This window comes from Monodelphis domestica, chromosome 1 (assembly GCF_027887165.1).
Source record: "Monodelphis domestica isolate mMonDom1 chromosome 1, mMonDom1.pri, whole genome shotgun sequence".
In the NCBI taxonomy this organism is placed as follows: domain Eukaryota; kingdom Metazoa; phylum Chordata; class Mammalia; order Didelphimorphia; family Didelphidae; genus Monodelphis; species Monodelphis domestica.
This window is the reverse complement of record NC_077227.1, coordinates 226,014,509-226,035,227: the sequence shown is the minus strand read 5'-3', so window position 1 is coordinate 226,035,227 and position 20,719 is coordinate 226,014,509. Positions and strand designations below refer to the sequence as shown.

General features: G+C 35.9%; 1 protein-coding gene across 11 annotated transcripts in view; it reads left to right on the top strand.

Moving 5' to 3' along the window:
• The window catches only part of ITPK1 (inositol-tetrakisphosphate 1-kinase), a 386,351-nt gene that overhangs the window by 154,380 nt on the left and 211,252 nt on the right, over positions 1–20,719 (top strand). For 8 of the 11 annotated variants that reach the window (XM_056810465.1, XM_056810462.1, XM_056810459.1 and 5 more), the window contains one exon: positions 7,757–7,882. The exons of 1 other annotated variant lie outside the window; for it this stretch is intronic. In XM_056810465.1, coding sequence (XP_056666443.1) covers positions 7,757–7,882 — 126 coding nt within the window. Of the gene's footprint in view, positions 1–4,248; positions 4,384–7,756; positions 7,883–20,719 lie in introns of all 11 variants that reach the window. 2 more of the 11 variants (XM_056810466.1, XM_056810469.1) reach the window with 1 other exon arrangement.

Below are 20,719 nucleotides of genomic sequence, written 5' to 3'. Positions count from 1 at the left end.
TGTTTTATTTAATACTTTTATTTTCTGTTGATACAGTTAATATAAAGTCAGCAAGCCTTTATTAAGTACTACTATTTTCTTGGGGTGCTTTTATGAGCTCTGGGGGTACAAAGAAAGGCAAACAGTCCAGATGATGTGGGTATTGTGGGCATATATGATCATTTAATAATTTTTTTCAGAGCTGCTTAATAATCCACTCTATTTTTTTAAGACCTGGAGGTATAAGAATCATTCTTTTGAGGACAGGCAAAATGCCATTTGATAAGAAACCTCAGAAATAAAATTTTACCATAGTTCTTACCTGTAAATTATTTTAAAACACCCCTCCTCCCCCTAAACAAGTTGCCAAGAATAGGGGGTGTTTTGTGTATGAAAGAGTGGGTGGAAGAGTGCATCTTCTGCTTTTGCGTTATATATTCTATGTAAAAAGAAGTCTGTTTAGTGTCAGAAAGTTTACATGCTATTCAGTATTTAAAGGATAGGTGATTTAATTTATTTTATTATTTTTTTATTTTTAAACTCTTACCTTCTGTCTTGGAATCAATACTTTGTATTTGCTCCAAGGAAGAAGAGTGGTAAGGGCTAAGCAATGGGGGTTAAGTGACTTTACCAGGATCACACAGTTGGAAAGTGTCTGAGGCCAAATTTGAACCTAGGACCTCCCATCTCTGGGCCTGGATATCAATCCACTAAGCTACCCAGCTGCCCCCAGGTGATTTAATTTAAATGGGTATTCTCTTCCCAATATAGTGGCCAATAATTTCATCAGTTACTATCCTGATGAGGAATCTCTCTTAATTAATTCTCATATCCAGTTGGTATCAGAACCAGTTATGCTCCTCTGTTTGTCCTGGAGAACCTTGCAGTCCTTGCCATACCATAGTTAAGTCATTGAAGCAGGTTTCTTGTGGAGTTTGCCTGCTAAAGCTTGGGAAATTGATTTCCATGCTGGCATATTTTTGTTAGTGCATAGCCTATTTCTTTTCGATACAATTCCCTATCACAAGTGAATAAAGTGCAGTATTTGTTGTCTTCAGTTTCTGAGGTGGGGACTATAGGAGACCTTGTGATTCTTTGCTAGTCATTCCTTGGTGAATTGCTTTGATATTCCTTTGAAGCTGGGAGTTCAAAGGAGTTGTTGCCTTTTATCTTTTAAGTTCTCTTTTACTTAAGGCCTCCCTTATTTGGTTCAGAACTTTTTCTCCCATGGAGAAAGAGCTCATAAATCCTGTCACTATCCAGATACCAGCTGAATTTGAAGGAAAGAAGAATGTATGTTTCCAAATCTGGGTTTTAGTTGTAACCTTTCATCCCTTGGACTACTGTGGGCCAATCACTTCCATTTCAAGGTCTCTGTTTTCTCCTTTTTAAAATAAGAGTACTCTAGCATTCTTTGATTCCTTAGTAAAATAATACTAGAGGAACAGAGAGAATGATTTTGAGAGCAAGGGGGAAAAATGAGAACGTTTGCTGCTCATTGCAATACCTTATAGCCCTATATAAATGCTATCTGACATCTTTGCCATTTTTAACATACCATGCTGCCCCCCTCATGTGGCTGTATACTTCTGTTTTTATCTCAAAGACTAAATCTCATAATTTGAATGTTCACTGAAACTTAACTAAAGGAAATGTTAATGCTGTCCCTTCTCCCGAACTGTGGACAATCTATTTCAACTTTTCTCTGCTCAACATTTCATATTAAAAACAAAACAAAACAAAAAAAACCCAGTGATAGTGACAGTGATATCAATGATGATAGCAAATGAGATAATAACCTTAAATCCCTTGCCATGATTATTGTCAGTCAGCATTCAAATTAGCAAGATAAAAATAAATTGAGATAAAAATAAAAGTTTACAGACATGTAGAGGAAACATGGAGCTATGTTGAAAATCAGATGCCAGTAAACTAGTGTTCAAATCTTACTCATCCTTTTGTGTTCCTAGGCAAGTTCCTTAAAGTCTCTAAGGTCTTTGTTTCTTTATCTGTAAGTTGGATTATATGATCTAAGCACCTCCCACCCCTCACCCCCTTCTATCTTAGAATTAATTCTGTTTTAAGGGCTAGGCATTAGAAATTAAGTATCTTGCCAGGACCATACAGGTAGGGAAGTGTCTGAGATCATATTTGAACCCAGGTGTGGTCCCACCCCCCCCTTAATATACTAAGCCATCTAGCTGCTCCCTAAATTTCTTTTTAGGCCTAATCATCTAATCCTTTGAATCAGTCTTCTGAGTTGTTAAAATTTTTTTCTTCCATGCTTATTTTTATGTTTTGATGCTTCTGTTTGTATATCTGTTAGTACCCATTACTGTGATTGAAATTTATTCAGCAGGCATATAGATGGCCTGATCTAGAGTGCCAGGCCTGGAGTTAGGAAGATTTTCTCTGATACTTACTAGCTCTGTGACCCTGGTTCAAGTCACTTAATGCTTCTTTGTCTGTATAAATGAGGAGAATAATAGTGCTTGCCTCGCAGGGTTGTTGTGATGATTCAATGAGATAATTTTAAAGCTGTTAGCCAGTGCCTGCCATATATAGTAAGTATATATGTATCAACCGTTATTATTTAAAATCTGCTTGTCTACATTTGTCTTTGTGTGTGTGAGTGAAAGAGAGAGACAGACAGACAGACAGACACCTCAGGCATGTAGTGCCACCCTCTTGTCACTCACAAAGGTATTGTTTTTAAAAGCAGTTTCCAGGAGTATTCAGGCAATTTGGTTCTTCCTTAGGCTTCTAGTCTCAAGTGTGAATTGCATTTGTGGTCTCTTAGCCAGCAATGGTTTCTTGTTCTGCCTGAAAGCAGCAGCCCTAACTTGAAAATATAGTTCATAGCTTTCACAAATCCTTTCATTTGGCATAGCAGGCAACCCTTCATTTGAAAGGTTTTCATTTGAATATTGATTGGTTCCCTGAAGTTGAAATATAAGACCCCTAAGGTAGAAAAAAGACAATTAGGAGGCAATGGAAGTCCAAGGAAATCTGTTAGCCCTTGGGGTTGAGGGCAAGGGGGGAGTAAAGGATGTTTATGTGAAATGTGATCAGAAAACTCACAAATGCCTGATGATAATACACTTTTCACCCTTGCCAGATTGGAGGTTTGCCCTCTTAAGGTACTAAGTTTATAATATTCTCAGGGTTTCCAAAATACCTTCCTTTCATGAATATGAATAAATTGCAGCATTATGCTTGTGGCTAGTTATGTACTGCTCAGTTGGTGCAAGCTGCACTTGTGTTCTCTAAGCTATCCTTGAAAATTGTCCCTTCAAGCTGTTAGTGTCCACTGGAGTCTTTGATACTTACTGGGAACACATGCAACTTGATTTATCACAAAGTAAATCTCTACTAGGCATCACATTGAATAAAATTTCCTGGCCCTTACAAATATATAAACAGAATGTATGATTTAATTTTTTTTAAAACTGGGCCCATGGTTTAAATAATTACAGAGTGACACTTCCTGTAATTTGTGGTTTTAGGGGCACTAAGAGAATAAATGATTTGTCTAGATTCACAGAGCTAGTATAGGTCAGAGGCTATACTTGACCTCAGTGTTTCAGATGCCCTAGAGATGCTCTGCCATTCTGCCTCTCAGTTCTGGATATGTGATATTAAAAATAGATTCTTCATTGTGAGTTTTATCCTTGGCTAGTCCCAGCCCTGGGCTCAATTGCAAATATATTTTAAAAAATGTACCATAACCAGTGCTCTTATATCACTTATTTCTAGGAGATAAAAGAGTCTTAGGAGTATAGAGTTAGAGTTTGGAGGGCCTGAAAGGTTATCTAGTTCAACCCTCTCATAAATGAGGAAACTAAGCCCCAGAGAGGTTGTGACTTGCTCAGGTTCACACAATTTTTAGTAGCAAAGCTAGAATTTGGACTCATTTACTCTGATTTTTCATCTAGTACTCTTTCTAATTTTGTACAGAAAAGGGTACCCCTGTGTATGCTGTGTGCAGACTTTAGCAAACTTTGAATGTCAAAATATCTTATTTTTACATGATTGCATATTTTCTCCCTCATTAGGCAGTAAGCTCCTTTACTGCTGTGCTTTTTCAAAAAAATATTCTACAGCATTAATGTAGTGTCTGGCACATAGTTAGGGCTTTATTAAGCCTATTTATAAATTTATAATATTATAATAAATAAGTAAAATAAAATTATAATATTAAATACTCGCTGACTTTCTTCCTTCTTTGTGTAGGGTAAAGATAAATGAGATATAATCCTTTCCCTATAGGATCAAGTAGATTCTAGATGAGAATACAGATAAATATGATGCAGATTAAAAGGCTCCTGGGGAGAAGAACTTCATTTATGCAAGCAGACCTACTTAGAGGCATCTAGATGACACATTGGATTGAGTGTTCACAGGGTAATGTAATATCTGATATATTTTTTTAAGTGCCTAAAACTTAGTAGTACCATGTAAATGCCATCTATAGAATATTCTGTTTCCTATTACTTAATTCCTTCAAACTCCATCATTCTTTTTTTTTTTAATCACTAGTGTCTTACAAAGGGCTTTAGACATAGGAAGATAATTTCTAAATTATCTTTATTGAATTGAGTTTTCTGGGAGCATCCAAGTAGCACAGTGGATAGAGTAGCAGGCCTGGAGTTTGGAGGAACTGGTGTCAAATCTGACCTCAGACATTTCCTAGCTATGTTACCCTGGGCAAATCACCAAACCTCAGTTACCTAGGCATACCACTCTTCTGTCTTAGAAAAAATACCAAGAAGGATAAAGGCTTTTAAAGAAAAGATTTCTAGAAAACAGATTCAGGTCAGAGTAACATATCCTCATAAAGAAATAGACTGCTATCTTATTGTTGATAAAATTTTTGACTCATAGAGGGGAAATAACTTATACAAAATCACAAAGCTGATCATTCATAAAGCTGGGGCTTGAACTCTTTCTCTAAGTCTAGTCCATATTTTCTCACATGTGAAGTTTCTGGTATGATGCACCAAGAACCCACATCTTCCATTACTGTGCTTTCTTTTTTAGTATGCTAAACTTGGAATTTATTCTGTAGATAATGATATATTATCTACAGAGAGGAGAGGCAACTTAGTCCAGCATCAAGATCATTGGATCAGGAGTTATAGTTCTAATGCCCTGGACCTCAATGTGTGAAATATAAAATAATATAATAAAACCTAATTTGTGAAATATAAAATGATACAATAAAACCTGTCTGTGAAGGGTTAAATTTTGGGGGCCAGGAGTTTGATCAAAAGCCAGTGTGCAGTGTTTTAAATGCAAAACACTTAGTTTAATATTAGGAAATATGGATAGGAAATAGGAAGGAGAAAAGTGAATGTAATCTTATAATAGATTATAACTATACCCAAGATCCCAATGCTAACTAAATTTTTCTAGAAAACCATATTTCTACTTCTTTCTGCCTCAGAGGGGTAGTATCTTCTGCTAGGCTGAAGCCCTTACCTAGTCTCACTACACTTATCTGATGATATAACCACTATATCTATTATCTACCCAAGTTAATTGATAATCAGTTCTCTGTCTCCAACCAGAGAGATTGCTAGCAGCACAATCTCTCCCCAGGAGATGCAGAGACAAAAGCCCTTACCAACCACACTCAGCCATACCCTTCTAACTGTCACCAACTGCCAAGAGGCACAGCAAGGGGTCTTATGGGAAGATATTATTGCTCCTTTTCCTCTTAAATATAAAAAAGGAGAAATTGATAAAAATTCTCTTAACATATGAGATTAGTGTTCCAGATTCATTATGAGGACAAATGCAATGGTGTTTGTAAAGGGATTTGCAGATCTTGAAACTTCTGTTATATTAGTTATTTATTATAAAACGAGAGAAGAGGAATTCATTTTTCAAGGCCCCGTTATTACTCTACTTCCACTGAAATGTTTTCTTTCAGGAGATTCTATCATTGTACCCTCAGTTCTTAGATCTTTGAGATGTGGGGAACATACTGAATTTAGCCATGCCTGCCTTCTTGTGAGACATTAGTTTCTTCCCCTCTAAAATTGGATTATATAATCCTTAGGGTTCCTTCTAGTTCTCAGTCCTCTGATCTTGACTTCAGAGTAGATAGAAGTACAAGCTGGAAGAATCATTTTGGGAAACCATTACAAAAAAGAAAATTAATAGGTCAGTGAAAAACAAAACAAACAAAAAAAACCCAACCCAAATCTGAATTTGCACCATATCCATTGGTGTCTCAAGTTGCTGTTCTTACAAGAAGGTTTTATTGGCATTACAAATGCTTGGAAAATATACAAAGGAAGGTGGACAGCTTCTAAATCAGAAATGTTTGCCTTTTGAGGATCAGACTGGAACAAGAAGAACCTATTTCCTAAGGAGCCCTTGGTTGTCGGGTGTGCACTGTGCTACGGAAATTCTAAGAGTCCAAATCCTGTTGCCTCTTATCCTCAGGCTGCATCTGGAGATAGAAGTGATCCTTCTGAGAGTAATATGCAAGTCTTTTAGACCTCTCAAAAGATTACCATAAAGGTTCATTTTGGAGGTGTTCCAGTTTAAGGGGGAATGATTAAAATGGGCCTCTAAAGGTAATTAGGTATTTCCCTGTGCCATACACATGATCCCTTTGTTGCCTGACCCATCTCATTTGAGCATGCTAATCCAGGGTTCTAAAGCACCTGTTGAAACCTAGGAAGGAAGCATTTTTGCTGAGACCAGTCCTTAGAAGGTACTATGTGACGTTTTACTTTTTTTCCCCAAGTTTTGGGAATTTGTAAAGTTGGGTTGGTGGGGTGTTGAGAAACAGTGCTAAAATCGGAATGTCCATGCTGAGCATCTTTCTATTCCCTATCCAATCACAGGGAAAGGAATTATGTATGAGACCCATAACAAGTTGTTCATTAGTCAAGGCCTTGATTTTTCTCATTGGTGAATGGGAGTAATGATACTGATAACACTTTCTTCACAGAGTTATTGGAAAGATCAAAGGGGAATATGTATAGAGTAGCTTGCAGTTATAGATTTAGAGCTGGGAAGAGTCCTGACATCTCATCCTACTCCCGTATTTGACACTCTGTGTGTGTGTGTGTGTGTGTTTTGCTTTGCTAATCTTTCAAATTCTAAATAAATATGTAATTAAATGTTATTATATAACACTATATAGATTTATGTGATATAACTAACACTAGCTATTATTTGTCCACAAATGCAATAGAGGACCGAATTTTGTCTTCAAGAAGTTTGTTAGTGAGCTAAGATGTATTTAGAGAATTATAATAAGTATATGATTATCGTATACTGGATGGAGTGCTGGCCTTAGATCCAGGAAGTCCTCCGTTCAAGCCCTCCTTATTGGTTCTGTAAATGGGCAAATATCTCAACTTTTTAATCCTCTAGGTAGTTCTATTCAGCTAATTTATTCTATTTGCATTCTCATAACTTACATAGGGCTTAGTGTTTAGTAGATAATCAGTGCTTATTTTATTTTTAGAACCCTTACCTTCTGTCTTAGAACCAATACTGTATATTGGTTCCAAGGCAGAAGAATGGTAAGGGCTAGGCAATGGGGGTTAAGTGACTTGCCCGGGGTCACATAGCTAGGTAGTGTCTGAAGTCGTAATTAAATCAGGACCTTCCATCTCCAGGCCTGTCTCTTTTCATTGAGCCAGCTAGCTTCCCGTACAAAACGCTTATTGTTTGATGTATTCAGTACTTGGCAATTGAAAACAGTCTGACAGCTAGAGACTGAAATATTGTTATTTCTCTCTCATTCCTTTAGCTCAACCTTAGCAGACCAATTGAGGAGCAGGGTCCACTAGATGTGATCATCCACAAATTGACGGATGTCATCTTGGAAGCCGATCAAAATGACAGCCAGTCATTGGAGTTGGTTCACAGATTCCAGGTGGGTAGTGTTCATTGTCTAGGGAAGTAATCATTTGTTTCTTTATTCATCCATTTCTAGTATTATTATTATTGTTGTTGTTCTAGTATTATTATTATTGTTGTTGTTGTTGTTGTTGTTAATAATAATAATAATAAACTATCCAGTTGTTTACAGATCTGTTCTAGTACCAGGGGTGAAGTTTCAGTAGGCCATGCTTGCAATCTTGATAGGACTTGCACAAATATAACCATCAGTGTTGAATATGAAGTAAAATATAATTAAGGCACATTTAGAGAATTATAAGCAATATATTTCATGGTGCTCTGGAAAAAATCAAAGCTTTCTTTGTAGTGCCTATGTCCACTTTAAGTTTATGTTATATAATACCAACTGGAAATGATACTGTCTGTCAGGGCTTCCACACCCCCTTGATCAAAAGTGTTCCTTTCTGTCCTTGAACTATGACCCTAAAGTGTTTATAGGTAATGGAGTTTTCAAATTGTTCTTGTCCTGTGTCCAGTGCTAGCATAGGGATTCTCTTTCTGACCATTTCCTTTACTGTTTTCAATTTGAGAACTCTCAAAATTATTTTTGTTTCTATTACCTTCTCCTACCACTGGTGTTTCAGTCCCCTTGTTCTCTAGGCTAACTTCTATTTCCATGTCATAGATCTTTCTTTCTTACCTCCTGCTTGATCCTGAGAGGCGTTAATGTCTTACTCTGGTCTTTATTAACTCTACCACTCCAGAATTGGATTTGAGGCAATATTTTAATGTTGGGAGTCTTCAACTGAGTGATTCTCTACTCTGGTATCTTATCTTCTCTTTACTTATTTCTGACCTTATCACTCTCTTATATCTACTTCAAGGTGATCTGTGAATTACCTGTTAAATCTGACAGACTCCTTGATCCTTGTCCTTCTTTGGAACTTTTAGCAGTGTGAAGGACTCCTTCCTCCTGTACACCATCTCTTTTTTTACTAGCGGGATAGAACTTTCTCCTGGGTCTCTTTCTGCCTGACAAATTATTTCTCAGTCTCTTTTGCTAGATGTTATCAATCTCCTGTCATTTAAATATGACTGTTTTGGTTCTCCTCTTTTCTTTTTTGTATATATTTTTGTATATTCTAGTAAAAGGAAAATTCCACTATCTACTATTTGTCCTTTTGTTTTTCTTTCTTCTGCTTATATGACGTGTTGTTTCTCATGGTCTTTTGAAATCATTGATTCTTAACTACCGTTTGGATTGATTATCATTGTGGCTAGGCAATCAAATTTATTTCTTATCAGGGGTTCAGGAAATATTTGGTGGAGGAGTTGGCATTTGAGTTGGTCTTTAACATTGGGCAAGAATTTGCCTGATAAAATTGTAATAGGAAAATCCAGGCAGAAGGATGTATGTGTTTGGGTGACCACAAGTAATTTGATTTGGATAAAGCAGAGAATAACTGGATTGGAAGATGGGAGTATTAGATGAGGATACAGAGGTAGGAATGATAATTAAGTGTAGTGGATTTCATACTTTTTCACCTCAGGATCCCTTTATACTTTTATGTGTTTTATTTATTGATATTTACTGCATTAGGAATTAAAATATCTTATTATTATAAAAATAATTTTGACATTTTGGATCCTTTGAAAATGTCTCCTGTAATCTCAGGTACCCCGAGTATGCTTAAAAAAAAATATTGTTTTAGTATGTTCTTACAAGTGGTTGCTGGGGCTGGTAGGGATCTATTTGAAATGGAAAAATGATGTAAAATATAATTATCCATAAAATTTAAAAAAATTAATGAAAGAAATAGATGTACAAGATAAAGTCAACATTTTGAACATGGAAAGAGTCAATGTTTGTCATTTTGAAGGATATAGATTCATTTATCTATCTATCTATCTATCTATCTATCTATCTATCTATCTATCTATCTATCTATCTATCTATCTACTTATTCATTTATTCATTCATTCATTCATTCATTTATTTATTCATTTATTCTTTAGAGGTGGGTGAGAATCACAAAGTATTTTAGAGATGTTGATTCTATGAGAGGCTTGGCTTAAATGGTATGAGGATTCTTCCTATTACTACTGACAGCTTATAATTCTTTTGTTGTTGTTGTTGTTGTTTGTTTGTTTGTTTAGACTTGCATTTTTCATTAGATTAGGAAACTCAGAGTAAAAAAAAAACAACCCCTGCCCTCTACTTATGTTGCTAGTTAGCTATGCTCCAAGCTTAATGTTAGAAAGTTGCCTGGGGCTTTGAGAGGTTTAAATGACTTGCCCAGAGTCACACAGGCAGCAAGGATCTTGGCTCTTGTCAACTCTGAAGCTTGACCAATTCTCTCTATCTTTTCTATGCCCTGTTGTCTTTTAAAGTTTCTTTACAATTCTTGACCTGCTGTGTTTTTAAGCCTTTTCCAGTTGTTATTTTTTCTAATCTTTGACTTTGAAAGAATCTCTAACAGATTGCCCTAATGGTTAATTGGATTCTTTTTTGTTGGTTTTATTTCTGATCTCTATGTTCCCTTCCTTGAAATATCTCTTGCACTGCTTCTCATTTGTCCTAAGATAAAACCAAAACAATAGAACAGCTCTTCAAGTTTCTCTCTTTGGGAGGTTCTGGCATTCAGATTCAGCTGGCAGTTCCTTTTCTCCTGTACTAATTAAAACTCTCTCATTCTGGGAACATATCTTTTCCCTCCTCCCAAGTTTTTTTGTTCTTACAATGATATTACACTTAAAGCTGTTGTCTTCTCTTAATTTCCCTTTTCTGTTGATGAGAATGTGATTTATACTTGTGTATGTTGACTATAGAAGTCATGAAAAATTTCTTCTCAAAAAGTCAGTATTTTTAAGGAACTTATTTGGAATTTTGATATTTTCAGAGAACCTCTTTTAGTTTTATGACTACTGAAGAAATGAAATTATTTTTATCCAAAGAATTAAAGGTGCATTTGTATATTTGCTAATATTGTATATCTTTAAGACTTTTTTTTCCCAGTGTGCACAGATATTTGAAATCTTGATCCCTTTACTGATTCTTAGTTTTGCTGTTAGATTTGGTGATTGTGCTGTGAATCTTAAAATTCTCAGACCCTACTTCATAAGGTTTGGTTAAGACCATTTCCCATTTAAACAATGAAGGAACTTAGATCAGGAATGTGAGACCTCTACTCCACCCCTACTTAAGCATACTTTAGGGGAAGAAACTCCTTGCTGAACAATGAAAAATACTTAAACCCATACTTATAGTAAGGCAAAAGTTCTTAAGCTGTGCCTATTTTTGGATCTAATACAAAAGGGTGCTAAGTACCTATAAAGGTCAGGCAACTTGTGAATTTACAAGGATCAAAGAGGTGAGAACTTACTCAGGTTTTTTCAGGTGTGAACTTAATCAAAAGTTTAAACCTACTTAGGTGGGAATTAAGAATGGTCTGTCCTTTCGAAAACGACTACTGTGATTGGTAGATGTGAGAACTTAGGGGAGGTGACATAGGAGAAAATTCCCTTTAAAAGGAGATGAAAAGCTGAGAGAAGGACCATCAGAAGAATCTCTCTCTGGAGATGGAGCTGGCTGAACTGGTGTCTCTCTGAACACCAGAATTTTGCTTGGGACAAATCTTGTGGTAAGTGGATTGAAGACTGACTGATCTCTCTTAAGGCTGGCCTAGCCTTTTTTCTCATTATTCCCTTTTTCTCTCTCTCTCTCTCCCCCTTTCTTTAATTCCTCATTTGTATTAATTAAAATCTTTATAAAACCCAGCTGACTTGGGTATATTTAATATTTGGGAATTTTCCCCTGGCGACCACCTTATATTTGATTTAAAACAAGACGCTGTCTTGAAACCATATTTTCTGCGGTCACAATTTAAGCTAACCACTCTTTTATCTGTAACAGTTTATGACTCCCACTATTTTAATCATCACAGTGCTAATGATCAATACTGCTTTTAAACTGAATCCAGACGGGAATAGCCACAACTCAGATTTACATAATAACTTAAAACATTTTTATCCTGCCCCTGGTGTCTAATTCCGTACTTTATATAGGGAAAAAAGTTCAAAGAATTGTTCTTTGATTTAATTGAAAGGTTTTTTGTATGTTATTTCATTTGTTCCTCACGAGAGTCCTGGAGGGTATATAATGCTACGAGTTACTTACGCACCTGTGTGTACATGTGTGTGCACACACATACACACTTTTTCCATTAAGTGATTTGTCCAAGGTCTAGTAATCTGAAGCATTAAGTAGTAGAGCTGAAATGTAACTGTGGTGGGTCTTCTTACACCAAGATCATTGTTCTTTCTGGCATGCTCAGCACTTTCTGCATATTCTGGATACTTTTCTCTTGTATGCTTGTCTTCCTGCCCCTTTTCCCTCTTACAAGACCACCTCACCAACCTCCAACTATGCAGTAGCTATCTGGAAAGGTCATATCACTATATTTTAGGGAAAGGGGTAAAAGAGAAAATATTCATCATATCTTTTCCCATTCTTTCTGCACATAATTTTTAGTCTTCTGTGTTATACTCTGGCCCAAATTAATTCAGTATTTGACCATTCCACCTATTAAAAAAAATAAACCATGAACATACTCATGTTAATCTGAGAATAGAGTTGGCCAACATTGTAGCCATTTATTTAGTGGGGAGATGTCATGGTGCAGTAGAAAGATTGTAGAATTTTAAGTCCAGGGCCTCCATTTAAGTTCCCAGCTGCTCCCCATTACCTGTGAGATGTTGGACAAATCACTTTTTCTATCCCAGCTTCTGTTTCCTCTCCTGCTTAGTGATGGAATTGAGGTCTTAGACCTTATGAGGTCTGAGATCCCTTACAGCTTAAAGTCTCTGTTCTTTTGATCCTTTTGTATGGAGAGCACTATACTAATTTCTGCAGGAGATACAGAGGTCTTATAAGACCAAAGTCTCTCATAACTCATACTTAATAGGAAAGGTGCTAATAAGTTAAAAAATATATAACTACATTGCATTCCTTTTCCAAAGTTTGTTTCTCTAGGCCATGGGCATCTGATGTGTTTCCAGATTTCTTCATATCAGAAAAAGTTGCTGATATAAAAATTTTTTATTTATCTATAGTCTTTATTCTCAATGACCGCATAGCACTATAATCTTTGTGATTACAAAGGAAATTGATATTTTAATTATTTTATTTGGATGCTGAAGAAAATGAGAGTGATATTTTTATCATTAAAAATAGACTATTGTAGCAGATACACACTTAGGAAAGATCATTTCCAGACAATAAAGAGGATCAAGAAAGGCTCTGTGAAAGAGGAATCATTGAGTTTGAGTTTTTGATGTTGTCAGAAATCTTTTGAGTGTTGTCATGGTTGGATACTTGTAGACAATTCCATTTGCAGTTCCTTTCTCATGGGCGAAGATCTCTAAATTAAACAAGGGTTTAATTAATGGGCACAGGCTTGGAACATTATTTGTCATTGTCTTTTATTGAGAAACTTGTGTCCTTTTCTAGAAAGTGACTCTTTTAGGATGCCCCTAAACTGGAGAGAAAACTATTAAAAGGGAATGTTGATAGAAATTTTCTTTCAGAGCAAGTTGGACAGCTTAGGAATAGAGATGATTAAAAGAAGGCAATGACACTGAAGATGTACTTCATCTTCATTTTGATGACAAAATAGCAAATGAGGGGAAAAATGAACAATATCATGTAGGTTGATACAGAAGAATATAAATTTCAGGGATCCATTGAGACACTCTTTAAAAGGACAAGTGAGGGACAAGACTTTTGTTTTTGCGTGTATGTGCATAGCGGTAGGCTCAGTACATGGAGATGAGAATGGTTCCTGCTTGTAAACTAGTTGTTCCTGCTTTTAAATTAAAAATATTTTCTCTGAACATATTTATAGCTTAGGAGGAAACAGAGAAGGTAGTTAGTACATGAAGGAGGGATTGTTACCTCTTAAACTTTTAGATTTAATCTTTCTTTTTCTCTTTAAACCTCTTACTTTCTGTCTTAGTATCAGTTTTATGACAGAGGTGAGGCAAGGCAGTTAGAATTAAGTGACTTGCTTTAGGTCATACAGTTAGCAAATAGCTATGGGCATACTTGAACACTGATACTCTCAACTCCAGAGCTGGCTGTCTATCATTGTGCTGCCTAGCTGCTCTGATGATGTATTTCTTTGTTCCTCCCATGGTTCCCCCTGTACCCCCTCCCCCTCTAGTCCATCTGTAAGCCTCATTTATCTTGTCTAATTAGCCTATCTGGCATAGTAGAAAATAATATTGGATTTGAAATAAGTATTCAAATCCAGTAACTATTAGAGGTATTACCTTATGCAAGCATTACTTCACTTCTCGGTATCCCATATTCTCTGCAAAATAGGAAGTGACTTTCTGCTTTTCTTTCAGAGTTGTGAGGAAAGTGTTCTGTAAACTGTAAAGTATCCTTGAAATGTGAATTATATTAATCTTTTTGGCCCTGATCTGTGATTTCATTAATATGGTGAACTTCTGAAGAGGAAACTAGCCCTTCCAGTTAATATTAGCAAACACTCAAATTAGGCAAATGATTATGGTTTGAGACTTTATTGATCTTTCGGTCATGTTTACTCAGCCATTTACCAGGAAGAAACCAGAACCTCTACATACATCTCTATTTTTGCAAGCTTGCTGTTGCCTTTCTCTGGTGGAATAGCTACCTCCTGACTTAGCTGCTTCATACCATGGCCTTCTACTTTGGAAAATTAATCCATAGACTTTTGGAACTCTTGGGACTGGTCTTTCTAGATAGGTGTAATATTTATAGGGAAATGTCTTGTCAATATCTTCTCTTTAACACTCCAACTGCTGTTTGTTTCAACTCAGCGGCAGAAATTCCAGAACTTGCTTTAGTTTTCCTTTCCACATTGGGGAGTGGGTACAAACTCACCTAAATGACTATATATAGATTACCCAAGACCACACTTCATAGCTTGCCTGGGGCTTAACCAGGCATCTTGTCATGATTTTGTACATGCCTCTTCCCTCCCTTTCTCCACTCTTACTTTTGGAATAGTAATAAAATTATTCTCACCATTTCTACTAGAAAGGCTTTAAGAATCAACTCCCCTTGGGCTAAACTTATAATCCCTGTCACATTCCAGGAACTGAAGTTCTTTTGTGATTTAAAAATAAAACAAAACAAATAGGATATAAACTTCTTGAGGACAGGGGCTCATTTTTGGTTTTGTCTTAGAAAGTTGTTTTGGAAAAGATTGAAAAATTTTTACAAGGTCACTTACTCAGGACTGAAGTAGACTTTCAGCTGTATTTCCTGACTTTCTGTGACTCACTCTTAATCTGTTAAGCCACGGTTCTTTTAAGTATTATTACTATTATTATTATTAGGAAAAGTCTCCTGATTCTATTGATAGGGCATTCGATCAGTTTCTCACTGAAGAATATTGCTTAGGAAAAAAACTATTGTTCCAATTAGGAGACTGAAGTTTTAATCCTGTCTTTGCATTTAACTGGGTGAATTTAGCTGTCACTTTATTTCCATATGAATCAGTTTTTTCATTTGTACAATGAAGGAGATTGGATTTTAGAATCTCCTGAGATCCATTACTATTCTTTCTCTTTTATTTACCTAATATAAACTTTTTTCTTCTGTATTATTTAAACAAATAAAAATATTTGAAATTAAAAAAGCAAGTCTATTATTAGCTGTGAATCTTGGTTCTGTAGTTTTTAAAGTATATGTTAAATTTGACATGTTAGTCATAATCTACTTTTGTGTATCGACTCAGGAATCTTCTCTTGTTCTCTTCTTTATAAAATGTTTCATTGATTCTTTTTAAAATTATATCTGTTTTATTATGTCTTTTTTATTATGTCTGCCATTATTAAATTGTGGATAGGTGGTATAGTGGGAACTGGAATCAAGAAGATCCATTTTCCTGAGTTCAAATATGGTCTTAGACACAAGTCACTTAATCCTACTTGTCCCAATTTCTCATTTCTAAAATGGTCTCAAGAAGGAAATGACATACTACTCTAGTATCTTTGCTATAGAAGACCTCAAATACGGGCATGTAGGTGCCTCAGTGGATAGAGATGGAGACACAAGACATCCTGGATTTCAAATTGAGCCTCAATTATTTCCTAACTGTTTGACTTTGTACAAGTCACTTAACTCCAGTTGCCTAGTCCTTACTACTCTTTTACTTTGGAACTGATACTAAGAACTAATTCTAAGACAGAAGGTAAGGGTTTAAAAAAGAAAAGAAAATGGAAAATGGTGTTATCAGGAGTCAGACTGAAGTGAATGGAAAAACTCATTAATACTTCCCCCTACCCCTAAAAAATAGGAGGCTTTTCCTAAAAACACACATATGCTTGCATGCATGCACGTAGCTGAGGGAAATTGGGATTAGTTTTCTCTCAGACAAGAACCTTTCTAGAGTGTTCAGTTTTTTAACTGTTTGATAGATCCTATGGATCCCTTCTTAGAATATTTTTAAATTCCCAAGATAAAAAATGTGGAATTACAAAGGAAATCAAATATATTGAAATATTGCCAATAAGAGTCAGTGAACATTCACTTTCACTATGTGCCAGGAAGGAAGGGAGGCATGAAGGTGAAAAGACACTTATCATATCTGAGTATCAAAGCTACTTCAGCCTGATATAGTTATTTTTAAAAAAATTTGGGGAGGTTCTTAATAAATGGTTATTGATGAATAAATTTAAAAGAATAAACATAATATTTGTAATAGTTTTTGAACTAACATGATACAAACTTCATTTTTGGTGGAAAAATTGGTTGGAAAAAACCTGCAAACCTTTCTTAATAATCATGTTTTTCATATAATTCAAATTTATACTGAATGCCTTTTTCTTCTTGGACATCAATAAGAACTCCTGGATATTCTTGGAGAACTTTATATTTCTTTAGATAAATTTGTGGGACCCAAGGTTTTAAGAAACTGTTGTGTCTGGTGCTTTCTTTATATGCCTTTGGAAAAGGGATTTAAACTTAATCTGTTTGGCTCCACAGAGTTTAATTAGGGAGCTTTAAAAAAAGGTAATTTTTACTTAATATATACAAAGACATCTTAAATCAGGAACTCTTCCAAAGTGGATTAGTTATCTTTGAGACAGTGAATTTCTATCAATGTAAAAGAAAGGATGATTAATCATTCATCAGGGAATTTTTGATGAAGTGATGCATAGATTAGATACCTCAAGGATTCTTTTGCATTTCCATAGTTTCTGCGAAACAAGGTCCAGCACATAATAAATGCTTAATAAATACTCTATCTGTCCCTTCCTCATCCCATGCACGTTTATATTTGTGGCTATCCAGTTTTCTGTTTATCCATCTTTGATCCTCAGAGAAACAGCAGGGGGCTATGGAAAAGGGGAGCAAGTTTTATTATTTTAGATAATTTATATTATCTGGTTTCTTGGTGCCATGGTCTATTGGATAAAAATAAGTTTTGGAGCTTAGATGCCAATTTCAGACCCATTCAAATTGTGTGACTCTGGATATAATTTATCTGTGTCTCGGTTTCTTCATCTCTAAAACTAGAGGTTTGCACTTGTATTTTATTTATGGCTCCTTCTAACTCTGCATCTATGACTCTGTGTTTCATGTGATAGCTCCTTCAGTTAAAAAAGAAAAGGTCTCCCATCAGTTTGCTAGATGATTAATTTCATGCTAGATATTTCTTGAAAATGCTGCTGACTCATTACCTGGATAACCACCCATGCCTGATTTTTTTTTTAAATGTCTGGGAAATTAATAAGGAGATATAGACTTTAGATTTTGAGCAAACTATGTAAAAATGTTAAGGGCAGTGTCAAGATGGATGTACTATAATAATTGCCTCCTAAGACTATTGGACCAAGTCAACATTCATTAACTGGAACTTTGAACTGCTTTTTCTAGAAGTAATGAAAAGATTGTTTCTTCTGGCAGCTATGCCTAAATGTGTTTTCTCCAAAGTCGGTAGTCAATGCTACAAAGAGGAGATGAAAAAAGAATAAGTTATGAAATAATCCTGAAATCTGTTATTGCCTTGGGTGGGTCAAGATTATTATATAGTCAGTCAAGTGTCTAGCACTTAGCATAGTACTTGGCACACATAGTAGGTGCTTGATAAGTATTTATTGATTAATTGAACTAGCCTTCATTAAACACATACTATGTACCAGGTTCTGTGACTTGGCATTTTACTCTGGGAAGAATAAAATAGTACTTGGGAATGTGAAGTTGGGGGTCATATCATGGCTGTGCTGATTACTACCCATATAACTTAGAGCAAGTTATTTTCTTCTCCCTGATACTTTTTTCTCATCTATAAGGATGGGAATAATAAAATTATAAAACCAGCCTACACTGATACAGTTGTTGTAAGGAAATCTTTTTTTTATAAGCTGTAAATCAACTAAGAAAATTGAAGGAATCATTGTTATGTTAATAATACTAATAAGGGTCTTAGAGAATTTAGAAGAATTCTTGCAACCATTGGAGATGTGCCCAGATCCCTGAGGTTGCATAACATATATAGCGTCAGAGAACATCTCTTTGTTTTGGGCCTGAAATGAGTCTGGATTATAAATTCTGGTTGGATCATTCAGTTGCTTTTATGTTTCTGAAATTTATCCATGAAAGCCAAAGATCTCCTGCTGTTATTCTATTGAATGCTTTCTTTCTACCTGCTCTCCTTAGACTCTGTTATCAAGAGATAGATCCATTCAAAGTTCATGGGACTGGCTCCTGGCTTATTTTCCCTATGTTGTAAGGGCAGGAGTTGCCACAGTAAACAGCAATAAAAATGGTGGCTCATACATTTTAATAGCTTTTGGTGGTTTGGTTATTCTGTATTACATAGTAATACTATAATTCTTTTCTGGTGCCTCACCACTGTATTCGAAGGATTGATATTTCTACTAGCGGGGTAAGACTTTCAGTATTGAGAGGGCGAAAGAGTGGAGACCACCCCTCTCAAAGGAGGGTTCAGAGGAGATAGCTGATGTTTGGGGTTGGCTCAGAGAGAGGAGAGGAGGTTTGAAGATTTTCCCCCTCCTGTCTTCCCTCCTTAGCTAAAGCTGCTCTCCCAGATTCGCTCTTGTCCCTCTTGTCCCCTCTCCACTACTTGAGACCAAAGGGTCTCTCCTTGATCTGTTCACTCACACTTAATTTACAGCTTGGGGGACAGATAACTATTTTAATGTCAACTCAATCAGGGGTTAACAAACAATAGCAGAGAAAGAATGAGAGAGGAAAGAGGGGAAAAGGGGGGTCCCTGTCTCTGTCTAAAACCCTTTTCCTTCCCTCGTCTAGCTTGGGGGGAACTCAGTTTTTGGCAGCCTGAGCCCCCAGAGAGAAAGGATGACTCACTCTGGGTTTGATTCCTTGGCCACAGTTCAGTCTCAGGCCAGCAGGAGCTGAAGTAAAATTGGACAGAGATTAAAAATGTCTTTTTCAGGTTTCCTCTTCAATAGTCTTTTCAATTGGGAAATGTTGAGAGGAAATATTTCCAGTCACCAGCAGGAAAGGTGGGTAACCCTCAGGAGAAAGTCTTTTTCCACCTTCTCTCTTCGGCTTCTCAAGACTGAGAGACCAACTCCTCTACCAGCCTGAGTCTTCTCCTTAAGATTCCAACCCCTTGGGGCCTCTCCCCTATAGAAGAGATCAGTTTCACACACTCTTCAGCCTGGCACTTTTTCTTTAGTGCCAGCCTCTATCACACCATGATGGATGGTAAGCCTGTATTCCTAGAGATTATGCCAGACCCTGGGAAACCCTTCTGTCCTGATTTCTAGGTTTTTAATACAAGTCCCCAAATAAGAGTGTCTTTACTAATTTTAATTTTAAAATTCAGTTTTATTTTATTTTCAGTTTCATGCTTTCTCCCTTACACTCTTTCCTTATCATTTGTGACAAAAATTTATTAGCAGAGACAAACCAAAAATAAAACAGTTTTCAAGCAAAAAAGAAATAGGTTTATCGCTAGAGGGCCAGTCTCGCAATAAAGCTGGACTCTTGTTTGCACCCAAAAACCCCAAGCCTTGAAGGCAAGGTTCCTTATACAAATCAAGAATTTATTGCTAAAAATACACTTTTCCAGGTTGCTCCCAAACATCGTATTATTCTTAAACATCAAGTACAGCCAGCAAAAATCAACCAAAAAGGAGAAGTGAAATAAAATACATGGGTGTGTTTGAACAGCAATTGCACATAATAAAGCATGTGTGGAGAAGAGTCAGAAAACTTCCCACCAGCTGTGTGATTTACTTTTAAAAATAATTATTTTTCAAAAAGTTTAAGATCTATACTATTAATGATTGAATCATAAAAGGGTATAGGGGATTTCACATTCACAACATTGAGATAATAAAAAAAAACAATATAATGTTTAATATAATAATATAATGTTTATATTCAAGCAGACAGACTTCTACATTAGCTTTGTGTGTGTGCATACATACATATAGACATTATAGATGAAATTTGTTCCCCAGAACTATCTTACCCATTATCCCATTTACATTACATGTGTATGTTACATGTGAACTCACTGAAGATAAAGTTTTGGTGTAACCCTGCTCCTATATCTTGTTTTTCCTGATCGTAACTGTAAAGGGTGAATATTATGGTTGAGACTGAAAAAATTAAATTTAAATGGTTGTCAAGGGAAATCCCAAATAATAAAATACCCAAGTCAGTTGCCAAATTTTTATGGTGATTTAATTAAAACAGGAGGAAGAAAATATTAGAGGGAGAGAAGGAAAGAGGGAGAGAAGGAAAGGAGTTTAACTCAGAACCACTCTGGCTCAGGCTGAGCCAAAGCGGGCATTAAAGCCTTGGAAAGCTAAGGCAGAG